This window comes from Lithobates pipiens, unplaced genomic scaffold (genome assembly GCF_037356315.1).
Source record: "Lithobates pipiens isolate NorthernLeopardFrog02 unplaced genomic scaffold, aLitPip1_a1.2 Scaffold_3, whole genome shotgun sequence".
Lineage (NCBI taxonomy): Eukaryota > Metazoa > Chordata > Amphibia > Anura > Ranidae > Lithobates > Lithobates pipiens.
The window spans coordinates 66,708,466-66,728,758 of NW_027507790.1; the positions used below are offsets into that span (position 1 = coordinate 66,708,466).

Sequence of the window (20,293 nt, forward strand, 5' to 3'; positions counted from 1 at the left end):
CACTATTAAATTAAGTAATTTTATAGCAAACCCCCCCCCCCCCCCCCCAAAAAAAACTGATTATTAGTTGTAAACAAAAAAAGTCAGACTAGGCCTGGTCCTTTGCACATAAATATACTCACAAAAGAGCAGCGCATATTCCTTATTCGTAACTGATCTCCAACAAGTTATACGCTCACCATGCAAAAGTGATAAACTAATATCATACAGCGGATAGCATCCAACAAAGTGAAATTGTATATCCCTAAAATTCTAAAGATAAATCTGGTGTTAGGTGAATAAAGTTCAACATTTTTTGAAAATTCCAAAATTGACCTACCTATAATTTGGAGGTTACAACTGTTGGTGAGTGTGATTCTAAATTATTAGAGGTCTATGGAGTGCTTAGAATGTGGATACCTTCATCACCAGATGAAAAACCTTAGATTCTGAAATTTTCACAAATGTTGGACCTAATTCATTTAACACCCTATTTATCTTTGGATTTTTAGGGTTATACAATTTCACTTTATTGGATGATATTGTTTGTATAATATTCTTTTACACTTTTGCATTTTGAATATATAACTTGTTGGGAGATCCATTTGCACATAAGGAATAAGCACTGCTCTTTTTGGAGTATGTACCTTTTGTATTGTACTGTAATTGTGTTGTCCCCCCTATACATTGTAAAGCGCTGCGTAAACTGTTGGTGCTATATAAATCGTGAATAATAATAATTGCTATTTGGGTAGGTACTGGGTGGTATTGAGTGTTTTGTGTTAACACCTTTATGACTGCATATCCCGGATATACGTGTTCCTTTGTTTGTGGTGGAAGTGTGCTCCAATGCTTGCTCCAAGCACTGAGACCGGGCGCTCGGTGATATGGAGCTGGATCTGAATCACATGATCACTGTAATAGACTCTGATTGGATATGACAGTGAGCATTCACTCTATAACCCACCCCAATGTTGTTGTTCCTCTAGCAAGGAGGAAAGATGCATTATACCTATTCCTCCTCACTAAGAGGTAGTTTGTAGGAAAAAGTCTGTTGAAAATACATGCATGCTTAAAGAAATAACAAAATAACTGTTAACTGTATAAGGTCTTGATCTAGTTTAGTTACGTGCCAGTGTAGGTATCAGTATTAGTGTCAGTGTAGATATTAGTGTGTCAGTGTCAGTTAGTGGCATGAGGGAGTTTAAGTGTCAGTGTTCCTGGCAATTTTTGGCTCAGTGTGTTTTAGGTAAGAATTGTTTTTTATATATTTAGAGTACGTGAAGATGTTTAGTGTCAGTGTATTTAGGTAGGACAAAAGAACAAAAAATGTGTATTGTTCCTTGGCCCTCCTATAAGTACAAAGAACAAATAACACACATATATATTGTATCGCCGCCATTGTCAGGAGTAGGAAAAGTTATTTTGCAGGTTTTTTTGGTGGTGGTACATGGTAATGACACAAAAATAAACAGCTAAACTTAAAAAAAATGTGTTTTTTGCTATTTTGGGGCAGTGCTCCTTTTATAATCAAAATAATGAGATTTTCTTTCATTGCAAAATCAGGTGATATCTATTACCATTTCCAACCTCAGTTCCAAAAAAGCAGGGATGCTGTGTAAAACCTACATAAAAACAGAATGCAATGCAAATCTCATATACTCATATTTTATACACAATAGAAAACATATCAAATGTTTTATACGGCACTGCATCAATTTAACTGACAGTCCTGCAATGTCCTTTTTTTCCCCAGAATTAGAGCTTTCTTTTAGTGGTATTTGATCACCTCTATGTTTTTATTTTTTGCGCTATAAATAAATAAAAGGCTGAATTTTGAAAAAAAAATATATATTTTTTACTTTCTGCTACAATACATATCTCAAAAAAAAAAGTATTCATCAGTTTAGGCCAATATGTATTCTGCTTCATATTTTTTGGTAACAACAAAACACAATAAGTGTATATTGATTGGTTTGCACAAAAGTTATAGTTTCTACAAAATAGGGGAAAGATTTAGGGACTTTTTATATTTAATTGTTTTTACTGGTAATGGTGGAGAGCAGTGATTTTTAGCGGGACTGCGACATTGTGGTGGACAAATCTGACCCTAAGTGTCACTTTTTGGTGACCAGTGACACCAATACAGTGATCAGTGCTATAAAAATTCTGGCAGGGAAGAGGCTAACACTAGGGGGCGATCAAGGGGTTAAGTTTTCCCTAGGGAGGAGTTTCTAACTGTTAGGGGGATGGACTGACTGGGAATACAGGGAGATTGCTGTTCCTGATCACTAGGAAGAACTAATCTCTCTCTCCTCCCCTGTCAGAACAGGGACCCGTCTTGTTAAAATTGCCATATCCCTGTTCTGCTTCTTATCACCGTGGTCGCTGGTGGCCAGCCCCCGGGGTCATGCGTGCACCCGCATTACCACATGCACAGACCAAAGTACAGGTATGCTGGTTTGCGTAGCAGAGCCGCCTTGCCGCAGTATATATGCGGAAGGTGGTCAGCAAGTGGTTAAACTGAGAAAAATCTATTTTAAGAATAAAATATGGTAGTTTTGAAATTGATGGCAGCAACATGTCTCAGAAAAGTTGGGACAGGGAAACAAAAAGCGGGCAAAGTAAGTGGCACTAACAAGGAAGTGCAACTAATTAGGTTAATTGGCAAGAGGTCAGTAACATTAATGGGGATAAAGTCAGAGTGTCTCAGAAGTAAACATGGGCAGAGGTTCACCAATCTGTGAAAATCTGCATCTAAAAATTGTCGACCAATTTCAGAATAATGTTTCTCAATGTAAAATTGCAAAGACTTTAAGCACTTGCTGACCAGCTGCCGTCATTATACTGCAGCAGGTCGGCACGTTCCCGCAAACCATCGTAGCTGTACGTCGGGCCTTTAAGCGGGGATAAGAGGCATGCGATGACCGTCAGCCATGCGCGATCCCGGGAACGAGAGCCAGAACAGGGACACTAGGAACAACGATCTGTCATCTCCTCTAGTCAGTCCCATCCCCCTACAGTTAGAACACACATGAGGCAACACAGTTAACCCCTTGATCGCCCCCTAGTGTTAGCCCCTTCCCTGCCAGTGACACTTACACAGTAATCAGTGCATTTTTATAGCACCGATCGCTGTATAAATGTCTATGGTCCCAAAAATGTGTCAAAAGTGTCTGATCTGTTTGCCATATAGTTGCAGTCCCAATAAAAATCGCTGATCATTGCCATTACTAGTAAAAAAATAATAATAATAAAGATGCCATAAATATTACCCTTATTTTGTAGAAGCTGTAACTTTTGTGCAAATCAATAAATATATGCTCATTGCGATTTTTTAGTACCAAAAATATGTAGAAGAGTACATATTGGTCTAAACTGAGAAAAAAAATTGTTTTTAAAAAAAAAATTGGGGATATTTTTTATAGCAAAAAGTACAAAATGTGTTTTTTTTTTCAAAATTGTCACTCTTTTTTTTGTTTATAGCACAAAAAATAAAAACCGCAGAGATGATCAAATACCACCAAAAGAAAGCTCTATTTGTGGGAAAAAAGGACACCAATTGTGTTTGGGTACAGCATCACACGATCATGCAATTGTCAGGTAAAGCGAAGCAGTGCAGTATGGCCTGGTCATTGAGCAGCCAAATCTTCCGGGGCTGAAGTGGTTAAACATATCATCCTCTACAGTACTTAATATCATCAAAATATTTCAAGAAACTGGAGATACCTGTCTACAAAAGGGCCAAGGCCGAAAGCATGATATTAGTTCCCCGCTTAGGCGGCTCTGCATTAAAAACAGGCATGATTCTGTGATAGACATCATCGGCTCATTCCTGCAAAATTGACCGTGTGTAACCACAGTTCACCATGCCATCCAAAAATGCAAGGTAAAGCTCTATCATGCAAAATAGAAGCCATGTGAACCTGTGAACATCCGCGCTAGATAAATCATAAAAGTCAAAATAATTAGTGAAAGAAAAAACAGCTGCTAGCACAGGTCAACAGATACTAACCAAATCAATAAATTGAAAAAAAAAAGTGCAGCGCTTACTATATTCAAACCAAGAATTGTAAGAATTGTAAAAGTGTATGATTACAAATGGTGATATAAAACAATCCATAAAGTAACCCATAGCAATATGTAAATCGAACTCAGAAAAAGTCCACAGATGTGCAAAAAACAGATGATGCGTCCCAAAATTACTCCAAGACAGAAAGCTATAGGTAGGTAAAAGCTCCCCAAATGTCCAGTGGAAGTGAAATTAAAATTGGCTGCTTACCAAAAGTTGTTGGCTTTCAAATAAATAATAAGCCAAAAAATGTTTTTAGGGGATAAACCCCAAACTAATTCACAGTGATTGGAACAGCCTCAAGCAGTCGTGGCTCCTCGAATCCACACTCAGTATAGGAGGGCATACAGGACATAAAGACTCATAGTGGCATATGCACTTTATCAGTGTAAAGGCTGTGGTAAATAAACCTCCTTATGAAGAATGATTATAGTAAGCGCTACACTTTTGTTTCAAAATAGAAGCCATGTCATATGCTCTCATCCAGATGCCATCTTTTTCAGGGAAGGCATTGCATATTTCAGCAGGACAATGCTGAACCACATACTGCAACTATGAAAACAGCATAGGTTCATAGTAGAAGAGTCTGGGTACTTAGATGGCCTGCCTGCAGTCCAGACCTTTCACAAACTGAAAACATTTGGCGCATCTTGAAACAATGGGAGAAAAACAAGGTGCGCCAAAAACTGCAGCAGAAGATGCAACGAATGGTTTATTTAATTAAAAGCAGCCAAATGGCTACTCACACTAATATAAAGATCAATAGGCATATAACAGTATAATACTGTGGTCACTCAGCGGGGCCCCAGTAGATGGTATGTAGATTGTAACACAAGAGGAGAGTAACAACTGGCCGGACATCCGTTGTGACGTCTCAGAATCAGTATGGAACACACTCGGAGTTGCAGCGGAAGTAATGTCAGAACATGGAGATAACGTTTCAAAGCATGCGCTTTTTCATCAGATCTAAATGGCTATGAGATCAATAGCCATGTTCTGACATCACTTCCGATGCGACTCCGAGTGGGTTCCATGCTGGTTCTGAGACGACAAGGCGGATGTCCGTACGGTTGTTCCTCTCCTCTCGTGTTAACATCTACACACCACCATCCCCTGGGGACCTACTAAGTGACCACAGTGTTATACTGTTATATGCCTATCCCTTTCACACCTAAAGCCCCATACACACTATCACTATACACTATACACACTATTGGTAAATCTGAAGACAAAAATCAGCAGAAAATCTGATAGTGTGTATGGGGCTTAAGCCTATTTCTGACATTTGTTGCTTTCAAGTTAAAACCCATATTTTTTGCTAGAAAATTACTTAGAACCACCAAACATTATATATATATATATATATATATATATATATATATATATATATATATATATATAATCAGATAGTCTAGAGAATAAAATGGCGATTGTTGGAATATTTTATATTACATTGTATTTGCGCAGTGGTCTTTCAAATGCAATTTTTTGGGAGAAAAGACACTTTCATGAATAAAAAACAAACAAACAGTAAAGTTAGCCCAATTTTTTTTGTATAATGTGAAAGATGATTTTACACCGAGTAAATATATACCTAGCATGTCATGCTTTGAAATTGAGCCCACTTGTGAAATGGTGACAAACTACAGTTACCAGGTTGCTGGCATCATCCTGGTATAACCCCTTAAATCTGAGCCCGCATATATGCGTTCAGTTGGCGGTAAGGGGCTTTTGATCTTTATATTAGTGTGAGTAGCCATTTAGCTGATTTCAATTAAATATACCATTCGTTGCACCTTTTTTTTCTCCCATTGTTCTTCCAGAGACTGCTTCGCACTCAAGGGAGCTGCCACAAATGCTGCACACCTATACGCCCTAGACTTTGTAGACTTTTAGTTGTGTTATCAGTGTGTTTCGGTGCCCTCTCGTGCGCCATTGTGTTTTTGTCTTGCATCTTGAAACAAAAAGACCTTGGACTGTTGAGCCATACGAATCCTATATCAGGCAAAAATGAGACAACATTCCTTCCTAAAGTCCAGCAACTGGTCTCCTCAGTTCCAGAAGTTTACAGAGAGTTGTTAAAAGAAGAGGGGATGTTACACCATAGTAAACATGGCCCTGTCTCAACTTTTTTTTTAAAACTTGTTGCAGCCATCAATTTCAAAATGGTTTTCTTAAAGCGGCGGTCCACTCACCGCTGCATAAATTAAAAGCCAGCAGCTACACATGCTGCAGCTGCTGACTTTTAATAATAGGACATCTACCTGTCCTAAAGTCCTGCAATATCGGCACTGCAGCTGATGTTTCCATCAGCTGTCGGGTGCATGCCGCCTACATTGCGAGTAAGAGAACTCGGCAGTGTAGCCTTACAGCTTCATGCCAGGAAACCTACTGCGCATGTGCGAGGCTCCGCTTCTCTCTCCTACTGGCCCAGTGGCCGGGGAAGAAGGAGGGAGCCCGGGCGGTGATGTCAATACCCACGGCTGAGGCTCCTGGAAGTAAGAACAAGGTACCTGTGAAAGACAGGGGGAGAGGAATACAACGAGCTGAAGTTCCACTTTTAGAGGGAACTTTGCTTTAAAATTGTACATTTTCCCAGCTTATACGTTTGATGTGCTTTCTATTTTCTATTGTAAATAAAATATGGGTTTATGAGATTTTCAACATTGTATTCAGTTTTTATGTAGATTTTACACAACGTCCCAACCTTTTTGGAATTGGGGTTGTATTTTGTGTAGGTTTATCTTAAAGGCAAGGAATACTGGTTGTGAGAACTCACTTTAACAGGTAGAGCATTAAGGCCACTCGTTTACTTCTTCTTTTTAAGGGCTTTTCATGCCCAATTTTATTAAAAGAAAGTTCAGAAAACAAAAGCAATAGGTTTCCCTCGTAGGGGTTTACAAAACAAGAGAATCGTCACTCTCTTGGCTAAGGCCGCGTACACACGGGCGGATTGTCTGCCCAACTAAGTTCGTCAGACAATCCGACAGACAGTCCCGTCAAAATTTGAATGAACGGACTTGACCACACACGATGAGCAGACAGTCCGCTGAAAGCGTGCGCGATGACGTGTACAGCACGTACGACGGGACTAGAAAAACGACGTCCTATACACTGCAATGCAACCTTCGGCCGTGTAAATCCTTTCTGAGCATGCGCCATACTTAGTCTGTCCAACTTGCCTACACACGAGCGGACTGTCCGCTGAAACCAAGTTTGAACGGACAAAATTACGGAAATTCCGTAAGACTTTGTTCGTCAGACAGTCTGCTGAAAAAGTCCGCTGAAGCCCACACACGAGCGGATTGTCCGCTGAAACACGGTTCAGCGGACTAAGTTGGACAGACAATCCACCCGTGTGTACGCGGCCTTACACATACAGACATACCCCACTATTAAGTACACAATGGGGTTTATTTACTAAAGCTGGAAAGTGCAAAATCAGGCTCACTTCTGCATAGAAACCAATGAGCTTCCCGGTTTTATTTCCAAAGCTTAATTGAACAACCTGGAGTTAAAAGCTCATTGGTTTCTATGCAGAAGTGATTTTTTTACAGGTTTAGTAAATAAACTCCATTGTGTACTTAAAAGTGGGGTATGCCTGTATTTCACAGCAGCTCCGGCGTTTTAGGTGACACTTCAGGTGCTTGCTGTCTTATACAGATGGTCTTCACACACAGGTTTTGTCTGTACAGCTGCACTAGCTCCCACCTCTCTCCTAGGTGGAGCCCTCCTGACTCCTGGACAGAGACCACCTCTGTTGGCTGGAGTGGAGCCCAGATCCATAGTCATGTCTCTACTAAAACCTCAGCACATACCGACCAAATCGATGTGAATTAAACCCTGGAGCCCCTCGACTTGCCTGGACGAGGATCCTGAGTGACACCTGGCTGACCCTTTTAACAGGGTACAACACTGTCAGGGGCAGGGCACAACTCTGTCACAATATAAATAAATATATATACAGTATATATTATTTTATAAATGAAAATTGCCTATTAACATTATGTAGTCTTCACTCCAGCCAGAAGGTGAAGTTCTTGTCTCCTTTTCACATGTAAACAGTGTAGCCCTTAGCTTTGGAAAGAAGCCTGTTTGGCCATGTAGATAATGTTTCTTTGTAAAACAGTGTACAAGTTTGTAGATATATAATAAAAGTAGATATAAAAAAACAGCTTAAAAACATAAAGTAAGGCACATATAAAAAAAAGTACAGTTATGTATTCATTAAACATCATGAAATATAACTCCTGCAACTAATGTAAGTACCTGAATTTGTCTTGATTTTGGGCTCCCGAGGTCAAAACCAGTTATACTGGGAGACAGAGGGATTCACCTATGATAATTAGGTACTATACATGCTTGTACTAGGAGATAGCAGAGTAACTGAGAAATTACCTCATCCTTCTCATTCGCAGGCTGGGGATGTTTGGGGATGTTGAGATGGCCAGGTTGTTTTGCTTAACTGCAATAAAAAAATATTAGGTCACAAACCTGGCTGTGCTGTCTGTGTAAATCACAAGACTGAATGAAAAGTAAATGTTTAATTAGCCGTTTGCTTGGAGATCAGTTGTAAATAAAATAGATTTGCACCCATTATAGTTTAACCACTTGCTGCCCCGTGATGTACTCACACGTTGCAGGAACTTTCAGTGGTTATACCAGGATGATGCCTACAGCTGCAGGCATCAATCTGGTATTGTTTGTTTCAGCTGGCGGTGCACTTTTATGTAAAAGCAATCTTAGCAGCTTAGTAGCTGCTGGATTCCTTTTACAAGCAGTAGGAGGAGGTCCCCCGTCCCCCCGCAGCCTTTTGCCTATTTCCCAGGCTCTCCCATCCCACTACAGAACCCAAGACTGCAACCAGCTGACCATAGAGCTGATTGGGGACTGGAATGGCTCTGGTTATCTCTATGGTCTAAAAACTAGAAGCGACAAGTATTTTGTCACTTTCAGTTTCGCCAGTCATAAACAAACCATTACTAGTTTAAAAAAAGCTTTGGGTCATGCCAATCTTTGTATGATCCAAAGCTTTTAAGGGCAGTTCAGAGAGCTAGGAGCAGAGCAGAGAGATGTAGGAAGGTTTGGAAAGCTGCGCAACTAATCCTATTCAATAATAAAAAACATCTCTAATAAAATATCACTAAGGAATTAATGGCACACACACAAAATGAATATTTGTTGCCGATAAAATAGCGTTAACATTGCACAAATTAATTGAGTCAAAAAAAAATGTAAAAAATGTATAGATAGCATATAACAGAAAAAACTGCTTGCAGAGAGCCAGGGCTGGGAAATAGAGTCCAATATGTCAGTGCTTATCAAACCACCGCGGTGAGTCCAAACAAAACTGCAAACCAGTACCCGTCACCAAGATTCAGATGCGCTTACCAGATGCAGATTAGATAGTAGCCTTAATGGTAATTTATCCAAAACAGGTTGTAGACTTAGTAATAAAACATCCGTATCATAATCCTTGCGTCACGGTTCTACTGTCACCAGTGTATGGCAGTATCCCAGAACAAAAACTTCCACTATCAGCAATCGGGTATGTCACCAGCATTAGCGCCAGAAAGAAAAAGATGCCTCCATAGCGTAAAACCATTCAAATATTTTATTATAATATAGATAATTGCACTTACGTAGAGTATCCTTTAAAATAGCATTAAGAATAAATCACAGAAAGCCGTCCGGCATTCAAAAAAGCCCCCCCTCCCCTCGTAGAGCGTGGTGGCGTCACTGCGTACCTTCCCCATTGATAACGTCATCTATGACGAAACGCGTCTGGAAAGGTACGCAGTGATGCCACCACACTCTACGTATTCCTTAGTCATATTTTATTAGAGATGTTTTTTATTATTGAATAGGATTAGTGGCGCAGCTTTCCAAACCTTCCTACAATTTACTCTAGTGTGTGTATCCCACTCAGAGCTGCGGCCTTTATTTTATTTTATTTTTTTATTTCATCTTTTTATTTTTATTTTTAATTGTTATATATTTTTTTCCCCGAGTGCAGTTTATTCTTTATTAGAGCAGAGAGATGGCTTCTGTTGGACGAGCATGCTGAAAAACAAGCAGCCGACCATCTCTCAGCCAATGGCAGAGTTCAACCTGCTGGGCATATGCAATTTTAAAGTGTGACATGTTTGGTAACTATTTACTTGGTGTAACATCATCTTTTATATTTTACCAAACAATTGGGTATTATATTGTGTTTTTCGGCAATTAAATTAAAGTGTATTTTGTTCCCCAAAAAATTTGCTTGAAAAACCCCTGTGCAAATATTGTGTTACATAAAAAAATGCAACACCCACCATTTTATTCTCTAGGGTCTCTGCTTAAAAAAAAATGTTTTGGGGTTTCTAGAAAAAAATATAGATTTTTACATGTATGAGAAAAGTGTCAGAAAAAGACCTGGTCTTCAAGTGATTGAAGCTATTCTGTCACATTTGTTCTTAAAGCAACCTGTTAAAAAAAGAGTAATATTTCTTACCAGTCCTGCCTCCCTTGCTTTCAGTCTTCTCTCACTTGTGAATATACGCTGACTGATGACCCTCCCAAGTGTGTCAGATGCCTTCGCCCATGCAGTTTGCTCCATCTGCTGTCCGCTACATCACTACAACTTTACGAGCTCATAGTAGTGATGTAGCAGCCAGTGGAACCATGGGATGCTCTGAGTTGTCGCTCCACCGGCTGCTGCAAATCTGACACACTTTGAAATATTGGATATTGAAGATCCTTCAGCTGGTGTAGCTCTGCAGGAGAGCGAAGATAGGAGACACAGGTGGCAGAAAAGGAAAGTCTTATTACTCTTCTTTTTCGTGTTGTGTTTTTTTTTTTTTTTTTTGACTTCTTAATTGTTCCTCCACTATATCATAGTAGTGTCTTTTTATGATGGAATGTGCACTTGCTTCTAAAACTCACTCATGATATAAAACGCAGGTAGATAACATTTTAAGTTCTTCTACACAGCATATGCGAGAGGCTGCAGAGCGGCGGCAACATCTGGAATTGGAGCATGAGCAAGCCTTGGCTGTTCTCAATGCAAAACAGCAGGAGATTGAGCTTCTACAGAAGGTAAGAGATCAATCAAGATGCAAATCAATATCAAAGCCATTTCTATCTTCAGAGTATCCACAGGAAAAATGGATGTTTCTGTTTAATAAATATAACATTTACAGTTACCAGCAAACTGCTTGCCGACCTTTCTCATCTTGTTTATAATATTTTTTAAGGTTATACTAATAGCCTATGAACAAATTGTGAGACATTAAAATGGCAAACCTTGGCTTAATCAATAATGTTTCAATGAAAACATTCATTATATTACCACTTTTAATTGTTACGATGTCTGTTGGTGAGTTCAAAAGTGTTTTCAACACAAACGTGCTCTTTCACACTAGCTATGTTTTTTTTTTTCTTCGTCAAAAGATATTTGATTTCACTTCCCCCTGAAAAGTAAGTGAATTCAATGCTAAACTCCAGGAAAATATAAAAAGTCTTTAACAAGTTTTGCACAAAAGCATCATAAATCACAGCTTCTCTGCGTTTCTACCAAGGGTGGAAAGAAACTGAAATTCCAGGTCCCCATATAAGCTAAAAATGTCCACCAACTCCACTACTAGAACATCAAGTCGACATCCCAGGAAATACATGTCAGTCACCTGCTGCTACACTAAACCACTCCCCTGCCCCCAGATCAAAACAAACAGGCCTAGCTCTTAGCATAAGCCTGCCTATATTTACCTGTACAAAACAAACCCACTACTCTAGCACCTACCTAAGGTAGAGGGTGCTACATTTATTTAGTGACAGAGGCTTATTAGACTTGTGTAGACCAAGATAATTCTTCTCTTTTATCATGTTATTGCTGTAATTGTTTCATTTACCTATCATTTGGAAATTATTTAGATTTTTGCTCTCTATTATTTAACAAGAGTACTCTATTATTTAACGAGAGTATATCTATCTAACTCTTTATAACTACTTTTGTTGTACAGTACTATGTGATTTGGGTCAGTGATACAGAAAATATTAATACATACAATAAATCATTTATAGTAATTTATAATACTAACCCATTAGATCCCTTGTCTTATTTAAAAGCTGAAAACTAAATGTTTGCAGTGGTGAACAGTTTCAGAGATTCTTCAGTTGTGGAAGTTAATTTCCAAATTGAACACGCACATCCAAATCTTTGTGCCGTTTCAGACCTAAATGTAGTTGTTTACCGGAAGCTTTTTAAATTAAGAAGAATATTAGTCAAAGAAAAAGTACACTGATCTCCATTCTGTTTCGGTATACTGTGCGAGGCAGAAATTGATTTTACGCTCAGTGATAGATGGTACAGAGATTTTTAATCTGATATTTCTTATACTGCTTTATTGGAATAGGACAATAAGTGCTTTATAACTGTACCGTCAGGGGAGGAAATTATGGTTCTTATCTGTGAGCGAAGCATAACAGATGTTCTAACACCTGACTCGTTCTCAGCTGAGATTGTATGTATCTTTCTACTGGTTGCAGATTTTGACACCCTGTTAATGTACCAGATCAGTAATAAAAGTCCTTCCTTACGCAAAGCCTTATCTAAGTTAATGTTTCACTCTTCTCTTCTCTTATTTCAAGGCCCAGGTCGAAGCCAAGAAAGAACATGAGGGTGCAGTTCAGCTGTTAGAGGTGAGAAAGAACCATATGCGTCACTCATTGTGAGAATCTATAAATTAAAAAACAGTCATAGGTATATAACACATGCTCAAACATTAACACATACACACTGGGAAACACTAACATCGATTTAATAATTATTATATTATTTCTGTTGTCTCAACCATTAGTTGACCTGTTCTGCAACGTTCAGTCAGGTCACTTCTTTCATTTCAGAACATGCACTAAAAAAAAAAAAGTCAGCTAGAATTTGATTGCTTTAGGCAACTAGGCTTCTTTTTTTTCCTCTATTTTTTTTTTTATATTAAATAGATGATAAGCAGTTCTTGTGTCATTTTATAAACCATTCATGTAGTCTGTTTTGTTTCCTCTATTTAAAAAAAAAAAAAGATATGCAGTTCTCTCATTTTATAGACCCTTCACGTGGTCGTTTAAAGGTTATCCTGTATTATTTTCGCTGCTAACACATTAGGCCCAGTTATGATGTAGTGCCAATGGTTTGGCCTTTAACTGACAGATTTCAAATGAGAGGTTTAGTGATAAGTATTAAGAACAATTCTTGCCCAATGCAGTATCAGTCTACATACAAATGCTAATGGACTTGAGAATTCAATAGGGTGAAGATGTGATCGTCACATAGTCACTGTTGGGCCTCACTTTCTTACAAGTGACATTATCATATATATTAAAATTGATTTCCTCCCCTTCAGCACAGAAGCTTGTAGCCAGTTACATTGGGGTTTCTTGCTTTCTTCCAGAGTAAAATCATTTGATGTAAAGAATCACCTAAAAATGTAGTAATTTATTTTGAATGGAGTATTGTATATAAATGCTCATATATTAGCTATGATATTCCAAGTAAATTACATTGTCAACTTAAAAGCGAACTTTACCCCAATCCAGTAAATGGTAAAAAAGACACAGTTAAAACATGTATTTACATGGTAATGGTAAGAAAAATACTTACTTTTTTATGCAAGCTGATCTTAACTTGCATTTCGTTCAGCTTATTTGGTGCTTCTTTTGTCCCATGTTATTGTTTTTACTAAGATCATCAGGTGATTCTGCCAAACTGGTGCATGCCCACCCAGTGCTTGAGCTGGTGATTATATTACTTATACACTGCCAGTACTATGGCAACATGTAAGCAATTCTCTAACTAGAGTGCTGGTATGGCAGTGTGCTAGCCAGGGAATAGTGTTTACATGTTGCAATAGTATCAACAATGTCACCAGAACAGGTAGTGCCCAAGATGCGTGAAGACTTCTGGGATACATGACATTTATATCCCAGGAGTCTGTGGGCACTGAATGTTATTAGTGTCTAGATGAGAAATACAAAGCTAGGGGTAGAGAGCAAAAAAAGCTATTTACACAAATAAAAAAAAAACTGTATGTGATTTAGTAAAATTTACAAATACTATTTTAAATATTTTAAAGTTACAAGAACTGAAGGTGATAAGACATTTTAAGTCTAGTCATCTATAAATACATTTTGTATAATTAGCAATTTCCGATTTTGTCAGTTAGCCGAGCAACTCACACATTTTCAAGATCAGCTTAACATAGCTTGGGTTTATTTTACGTAAGCTGTGGGAGTTATTTAACCTGAATTTATTTCACCTTACAGTTATTTTCTCATAAAAATTTTCAATTCACAAAAATAAACATTGCATAGGTTTAGGCCTTTAATGTTTTTGTACATAAATAGATATTTAGCTATTAAAAGCCTCTATTTTTCATTGATCTGTCTCTAATCACATACATTGCTATTTTATCTCCAACTTAAATGGCTCTGTTTCCTCACAACTCACACAACCTCACAAATATCAGCAGTTAGAAGCTAGTGATCAATCTTGGATTAATGTCGTGTTTGATAATACTTTGTGAATTGATCCCCTTACATTGTAAAGCCTTATGCGTACAAGTTCCCAATCCTTGTTGGTCAGAGTTACCCAGGTACTTCCGCTGGACCAAAACAGCTGGTGTTTGTAAGGTTGAACTTGATGGATGTGTCTTTCTTCTTCTTCTGCTTCTGCTGCTGCTTCTTCTTTTTGTAATTATTATATTCTGTGTATTTTTTCAAATATATAAAAGTTTTCCCTTTAATTTCTCATATACACTGATATGCCAACAGTACCATAATATAATAATATATCTAAATACAAACTAATAAAAATAATCACTTACCACAAGTTGAACGTGAAAGACATCAGTCTATTTTCAACCATATAAGAGGAACTGAACTTTGGAAGCTGTACCAAAAAAAAAGGCAGAAAGTGGGCAAGGAACTAGTCCCCAGTATTGTCTGTGCATTCCGTGCAGCTAATCTTTCACCATTTACTGACTTATGATACTCTGTTCTGCACTGTGTCTCAGTGTGGAGGCAGCCATTTTGATGGAAGCAGGGCTTTGCTCCAGCAAGGAGAACATTGATCAGCACAGTAGTGACATCACTAAATTTCACCCAAATCTAGATAAAATAATAGTTATTGACAGCAGTAAATTGAATCTCTCATAACAGATATACACATATGAAGCTTTAGGCAAAGGAGTGCATAGGCACCCTCCCATACCAGGAAGTGCTGGTCTATTTTTTAGGAAGAATTTAAGACAAAAGGCAAACTGCTTAGGATAATGAACATTTTTAACTGTTTCCTAGAACATTCCAAATGTTTACTTTTTGAGTAACAAAGGAGACTTTTTACCTAACTGGGATGCATATATATGAGCATACTTCACTTTATAAAACATCAGGTTTTGCGCCTATTCAGCATCCTTACCAGATAATACCTTTTCCTTGCATTCTGTAACTGACAGAGATGAGCGGACCAAATAATGTATTCAGAATTGATCTGGGTTGAACCAATTTCATTGGACCTGTATTTCCTAGATAATCCATTTTTATTCAATTTTTAAATTTTTTCGATTTAAAAAATGTTAAGGTAAAAACACCCTCTAATCCCTAAAGTAGCATTTTGCTACAAGCATATTAGTAATGCTGTTGCTTTTATGCCTAATGAGTTCTTCAGGGGCAGGATGTCAAAACAGTGCATGTCCCACTCTCCAAGAGACACCAGCAGGGCACTCCAGTGCAGTCCACTCAATGTGCCCCTGTTTTCAATGAGTGTGTAAATTTCTGTTCTCGGACCTCAGTAAACTGTCAAAACAGTGCATGTCCAGCTCTCCTAAGAGATACCAGCCGGGCACTCTAGTGCACTTCACTCTGCTGTGCCCTTGTGTTCAATGGGCACATACATTTCTGTTCTCAGACCCTAATAAACGAATTCAGGACTTATTTGGATCTTATGCACAACAGTTGAAGTCAAGAAAAAGCACATTGAATTAAATACAGTATGTATTATTCATTTCTAATACAGTAAAAAAAATCCAGTGGGGTCTCATCCCCAAAAAAAAAAAAAAAAAAAGAGAAAAATACTTGATTACAGTTGAAGGATACATTTGAGGAGGATACAATGATTGATACTCGTGTCTGTTCTATCATAAAAACTCCATGCTCATGCAGACAGATTTGGGCCTCTAGCAAACAGCTGTCTGAAAACACAGCATTTTTAGGCATGCAGCCATTGTTTTTTATACTGATGTTAAATGCAGACCATTGTTTTCAATGTGTCTGTACACACAGGCCCCTAAACATGCACAAAAAGCAGAAATCTGCATTTCTGGTCAGTATTTTTGTGTGTGTATATGCAAAAATACACTCTTTTGCCACACTCCCTTGCTTAAATCAAAACTAGAAGAATTTTTACGCCTGTGTACACTTGGATATGTGCAAATATGCACAAATGCATATAAGTGCTGTACAGCCCATCCTCGTTTTTTTCTGCCAGGAATGTCTGATATTCAAACATCTGTACTGTGTGCGAGTACCCTTGAAAATCATTCACAAGCAATGCCAAAATGCTCGAACCCCAGAACTGTGCACAGAGCCAAGGTTCTAGGTAATGTATTATCTTACACACCGCGCTGTCACCCAAAATAACAATAATGTCCCAACTTAGTGCTTGTGCACCAAACTATTTTTTAAATAAATGTCTGCTATACTTCTAGTATTGCTTTGTGTAAGACTGCTGCTGTTCATCAAAAAAGCATAAATTGGTTATTTGTCACACATGTAATAATTAATCCACAGCGCTGTCCTAAACCTTTGCCGACAAAATACCAATCAGTACATATATCTCTAGAAATGTCCAAAGGAGAATATTTATGAACTACAACAATATAACTGTGATTAGTCCCAAAATCTTAAGTGATTCATCGCTGCTTCTATTCCATCAATTCCTTCCTTCTATTATGTGGGACTGCATTTTTACTCTGTTATCCCATCAGCCATTCCATTGAAAGACTCCAGGGTACTTGACAGAGTTTATCTAGAAATCACTAAACATCCAAAGAAGTGATAATGTGCCATCTTTGTATAGATATTTTTATCTAATCTTTGTGGGCCATTCTACTCAGAGGACTGCAGAGATGTGGTGAAAGGTCAGTAGGAGCACCCCGCTTCCTAAAAGTTTTGGCTGAAAGTCTTCCCTTCAGAAGGTCCCTCTTCCTTGGTCAACCTCCTGCAAAAATGAACCCTCATTTCACCAACCAAAGTAACAAATGTGGGAAATCATTCTCTCCAGCCAAACAATATACAGTACTTCCCCTATCAGCATACTTGTAGCACTAGGCTAATGCACAACATGGTTTCTCTTTTAATCAAGAAAATAACAAATACCAAAAATGTATGCTTTTAAACATTTCATGAAATTAACCAGATCTATTTTAACCTTCCACCGATAATACATTTTAACAGTTTCGCTGATCACTAGTCTGTGATGTTCAATAGTTTAGAGAGCCTATAATCTGGTTTTCAGTGACTGAAATTGTGTGAAAACTGGATGAGCCAGCATTTACATATTACATTAAATGATTTACAACGTGCATGTGTATGTATGTATGTATATACAGTGCCTTTAAAAGTATTCATATCCCTTGAATTTTACCACATTTTGTCATGTTTCCATCAAAAACCTAAATGTAGTTTATTGGGATTTTATGTGACACAACATGGCACAAAATTGTGAAGTGGAAGAAAAATGATAAATGGTTTGTAAACTTTTTTACAAATATATATCTGAAAAGTGTGGTGTGCATTTGTATTCAGCCCCCTTTACTCTGATGCCCCTAACTGAAATCTAGTTGATCCAATTGCCTTCAGAAGTCACCTAATTAGTAAATAGAGTCTACCTGTGTGTAATTTAATCTCCGTATGACTACAGCTATTCTGTGAAGCCCTCAGAGGTTTGTTAGAGAACCTTAGAGAACAAACAGCATCATGAAGGCCAAGGAACACACCAGACAGGTCGGGGATAAAGTTGTGGAGAAGTTATAAGTAGGGTTAGGCTTTACAAAAATATCCCAACCTTTGAACATCTCAGAGAGAACTGTTCATTCCATCATCCAAAAATGTAAAGAGTATGGCACAATCGCAAACCTACAAAGACATGGCTGTCCACCTAAATTGACAGGCTGGGCAAGGAGAGCATTAATCAGAGAAGTAGCCAAGAGGCCCCTGGTAATCTTGGAGGAGCTGCAGAGTTCCACAGCTCAGGTGGGAAAATCTGTCCACAGGGCAAACTATTAGTCGTGCACTCAACAAATCTGGCCTTTATGGAAGAGTGGCAAGAATAAAGCTATTGTTCTAAGAAAGCCGTCCGTTTGCGGTTTGCGAGAAGCTATGTGTGGGACACAGCAAAGAAGAAGGTGCTCTGGTCAGATGAGACCAAAATGTAACTTTTTGGCCTAAGCCAAAGCAAAACAATATTTGTATCCGAAAACTAACGCTGCACATTACCCTCGATACACCATCCCCATTGTGAAACATGGTGGTGGCAGCATCATGTTGTGGGGATGCTTTTCTTCAGCAGGGACAGGGAAAATAGTCAGAGTTGATGAAAAGATGGATGGAGCCAAATACAGGGCAATCTTAGAAGAAAAACTGTTGGAGTCTGCAAAAGGCTTGAGACTGGGGTGAGGGTTCACCTTCCTGCAGGACAATGACTTTAAACATACAGCCAGAGCTACAATGGAATGGTTTAGATCAAGGCATATTCATGTGTTAGACTGGCCCAGTCAAGTCTAGATCTAAATTGAATTAAGAATCTGTGGCAAGACTTGAAAATTGCTGTTTGCAGACACTCTCTATCCAATCTCACAGAGCTTGAGCTATTTTGCAAAGAATAATGGGCAAAAGTTTCACTCTCTAGATGTGCAAAGCTGATAGAGACATCCCCAAAAAGACTTGCAGCTGTAATTGCAGTGAAAGGTGGTTCTACAAAGGAGGGCTGAATACAAATGCACTCCACACTTTTCAGATATTTATTTGTAAAAAAAATTGAAAACCATTTATCATTTTCCTTCCACTTCACAATAATATACCGCTTTGTGTTGGTTTATAACAAAAAAAAAACAAATAACATACATTTACATTTTTGGTTGAAACATTGGAATATTTCAAGGGGTATGAATACTTTTTGAAGGCACTGTATAAATAATACATACAATAATACGTTTGCCTACTAGTACTTTTTCGTAATAAAGATAGCTTTTACTACAGCACATGGTCACACAATAGAAATATGGCAAACAAAGTATTATGAGTCAGTGAAATAGCTCAAAATGTTACTTTTGTGTAAGAAATGGAAACATTTACAACAGTGATCATTATTGAACTATAAAATACCTCACTGTGTAAAGTAAATATATATTTTTTTTATATAGAATTACTCATGCTGGCATTATCAGACTCTCTGCCATTTTGTGATGTACAGCAGTGTGTTGTGCATGCAATATGAAGGTGATAATTGTGATAATTATTTTCTTTTTTTGGCTCAAAACTGTTTGTTGATTTGCTGGAGTTTTATTTTATTTTTGATATTGTGTTTTGTCTGGACTTATTGCTTTACCTTTCACCCAGAACACATTGGACAGCATGCAGGTATTTGAAATGTGTATTTGTGGCTCTGCCTTTGCCATCTGCCCCAACCCCCCCTCCTCCCTTCCCGTGCATGTACCCTGTTGTTGAATCATTCTTATAGGCATGCTAAGTAAATGTAGCCTTGGAAATGGCTCTGGCTAAGAACACATTTTGGGGCTTATGTATAAAAAGTGGAGCACTGAAAACTATCAGAACTTTGCTTCCATTTCAAATCTGAACCAGAAATTGACAGTTGCGACCTGATTGGTTAGTTGGAATTAGTGGCATTTTTATAAATGAGCCCTATCATGTGACATATAGACTTTTCTCTTCCATATCCATGTTCAAGTGCCTTTTATGCCACCCATATGGCATCAAATGGCTCCCACTAACTGCACCATTTTCTCTTTTATGAACTTACAGAGCCAGTAGTACTATAGCTGGTACTTAATCCCAGTCTTCCAAGTTGACCCAATATAACAGGTTTGTGCCATTAATACTAACAACTGACACTGGGCATGCTCTTTGCATGGTCTTTAATCATAAACTATGAAACGCATCTACCGCATGTTACATTTATCTGAAAACAGATAA

At 38.1% G+C, this 20,293-nt stretch overlaps 1 protein-coding gene and 1 long non-coding RNA gene across 26 annotated transcripts in view; one reads left to right on the forward strand and one right to left on the reverse strand.

Annotated features, from left to right (window-relative positions):
• The window catches only part of LOC143940432 (uncharacterized), a 197,746-nt gene extending 189,229 nt beyond the window's left edge, over positions 1–8,517 (reverse strand). The window contains exon 1 of the long non-coding RNA XR_013263871.1: positions 8,450–8,517. This is a non-coding gene — a long non-coding RNA (uncharacterized LOC143940432). The remainder of the gene's footprint in view (positions 1–8,449) is intronic.
• RIMBP2 (RIMS binding protein 2) overlaps positions 1–20,293 on the forward strand; it is a 777,506-nt gene that overhangs the window by 564,256 nt on the left and 192,957 nt on the right. For 19 of the 25 annotated variants that reach the window (XM_077461782.1, XM_077461787.1, XM_077461794.1 and 16 more), the window contains 3 exons: positions 11,024–11,128; positions 12,680–12,730; positions 19,700–19,720. In XM_077461782.1, coding sequence (XP_077317908.1) covers positions 11,024–11,128; positions 12,680–12,730; positions 19,700–19,720 — 177 coding nt within the window. The remainder of the gene's footprint in view (positions 1–11,023; positions 11,129–12,679; positions 12,731–19,699; positions 19,721–20,293) is intronic. The other 6 variants (XM_077461805.1, XM_077461783.1, XM_077461807.1 and 3 more) reach the window with 1 other exon arrangement.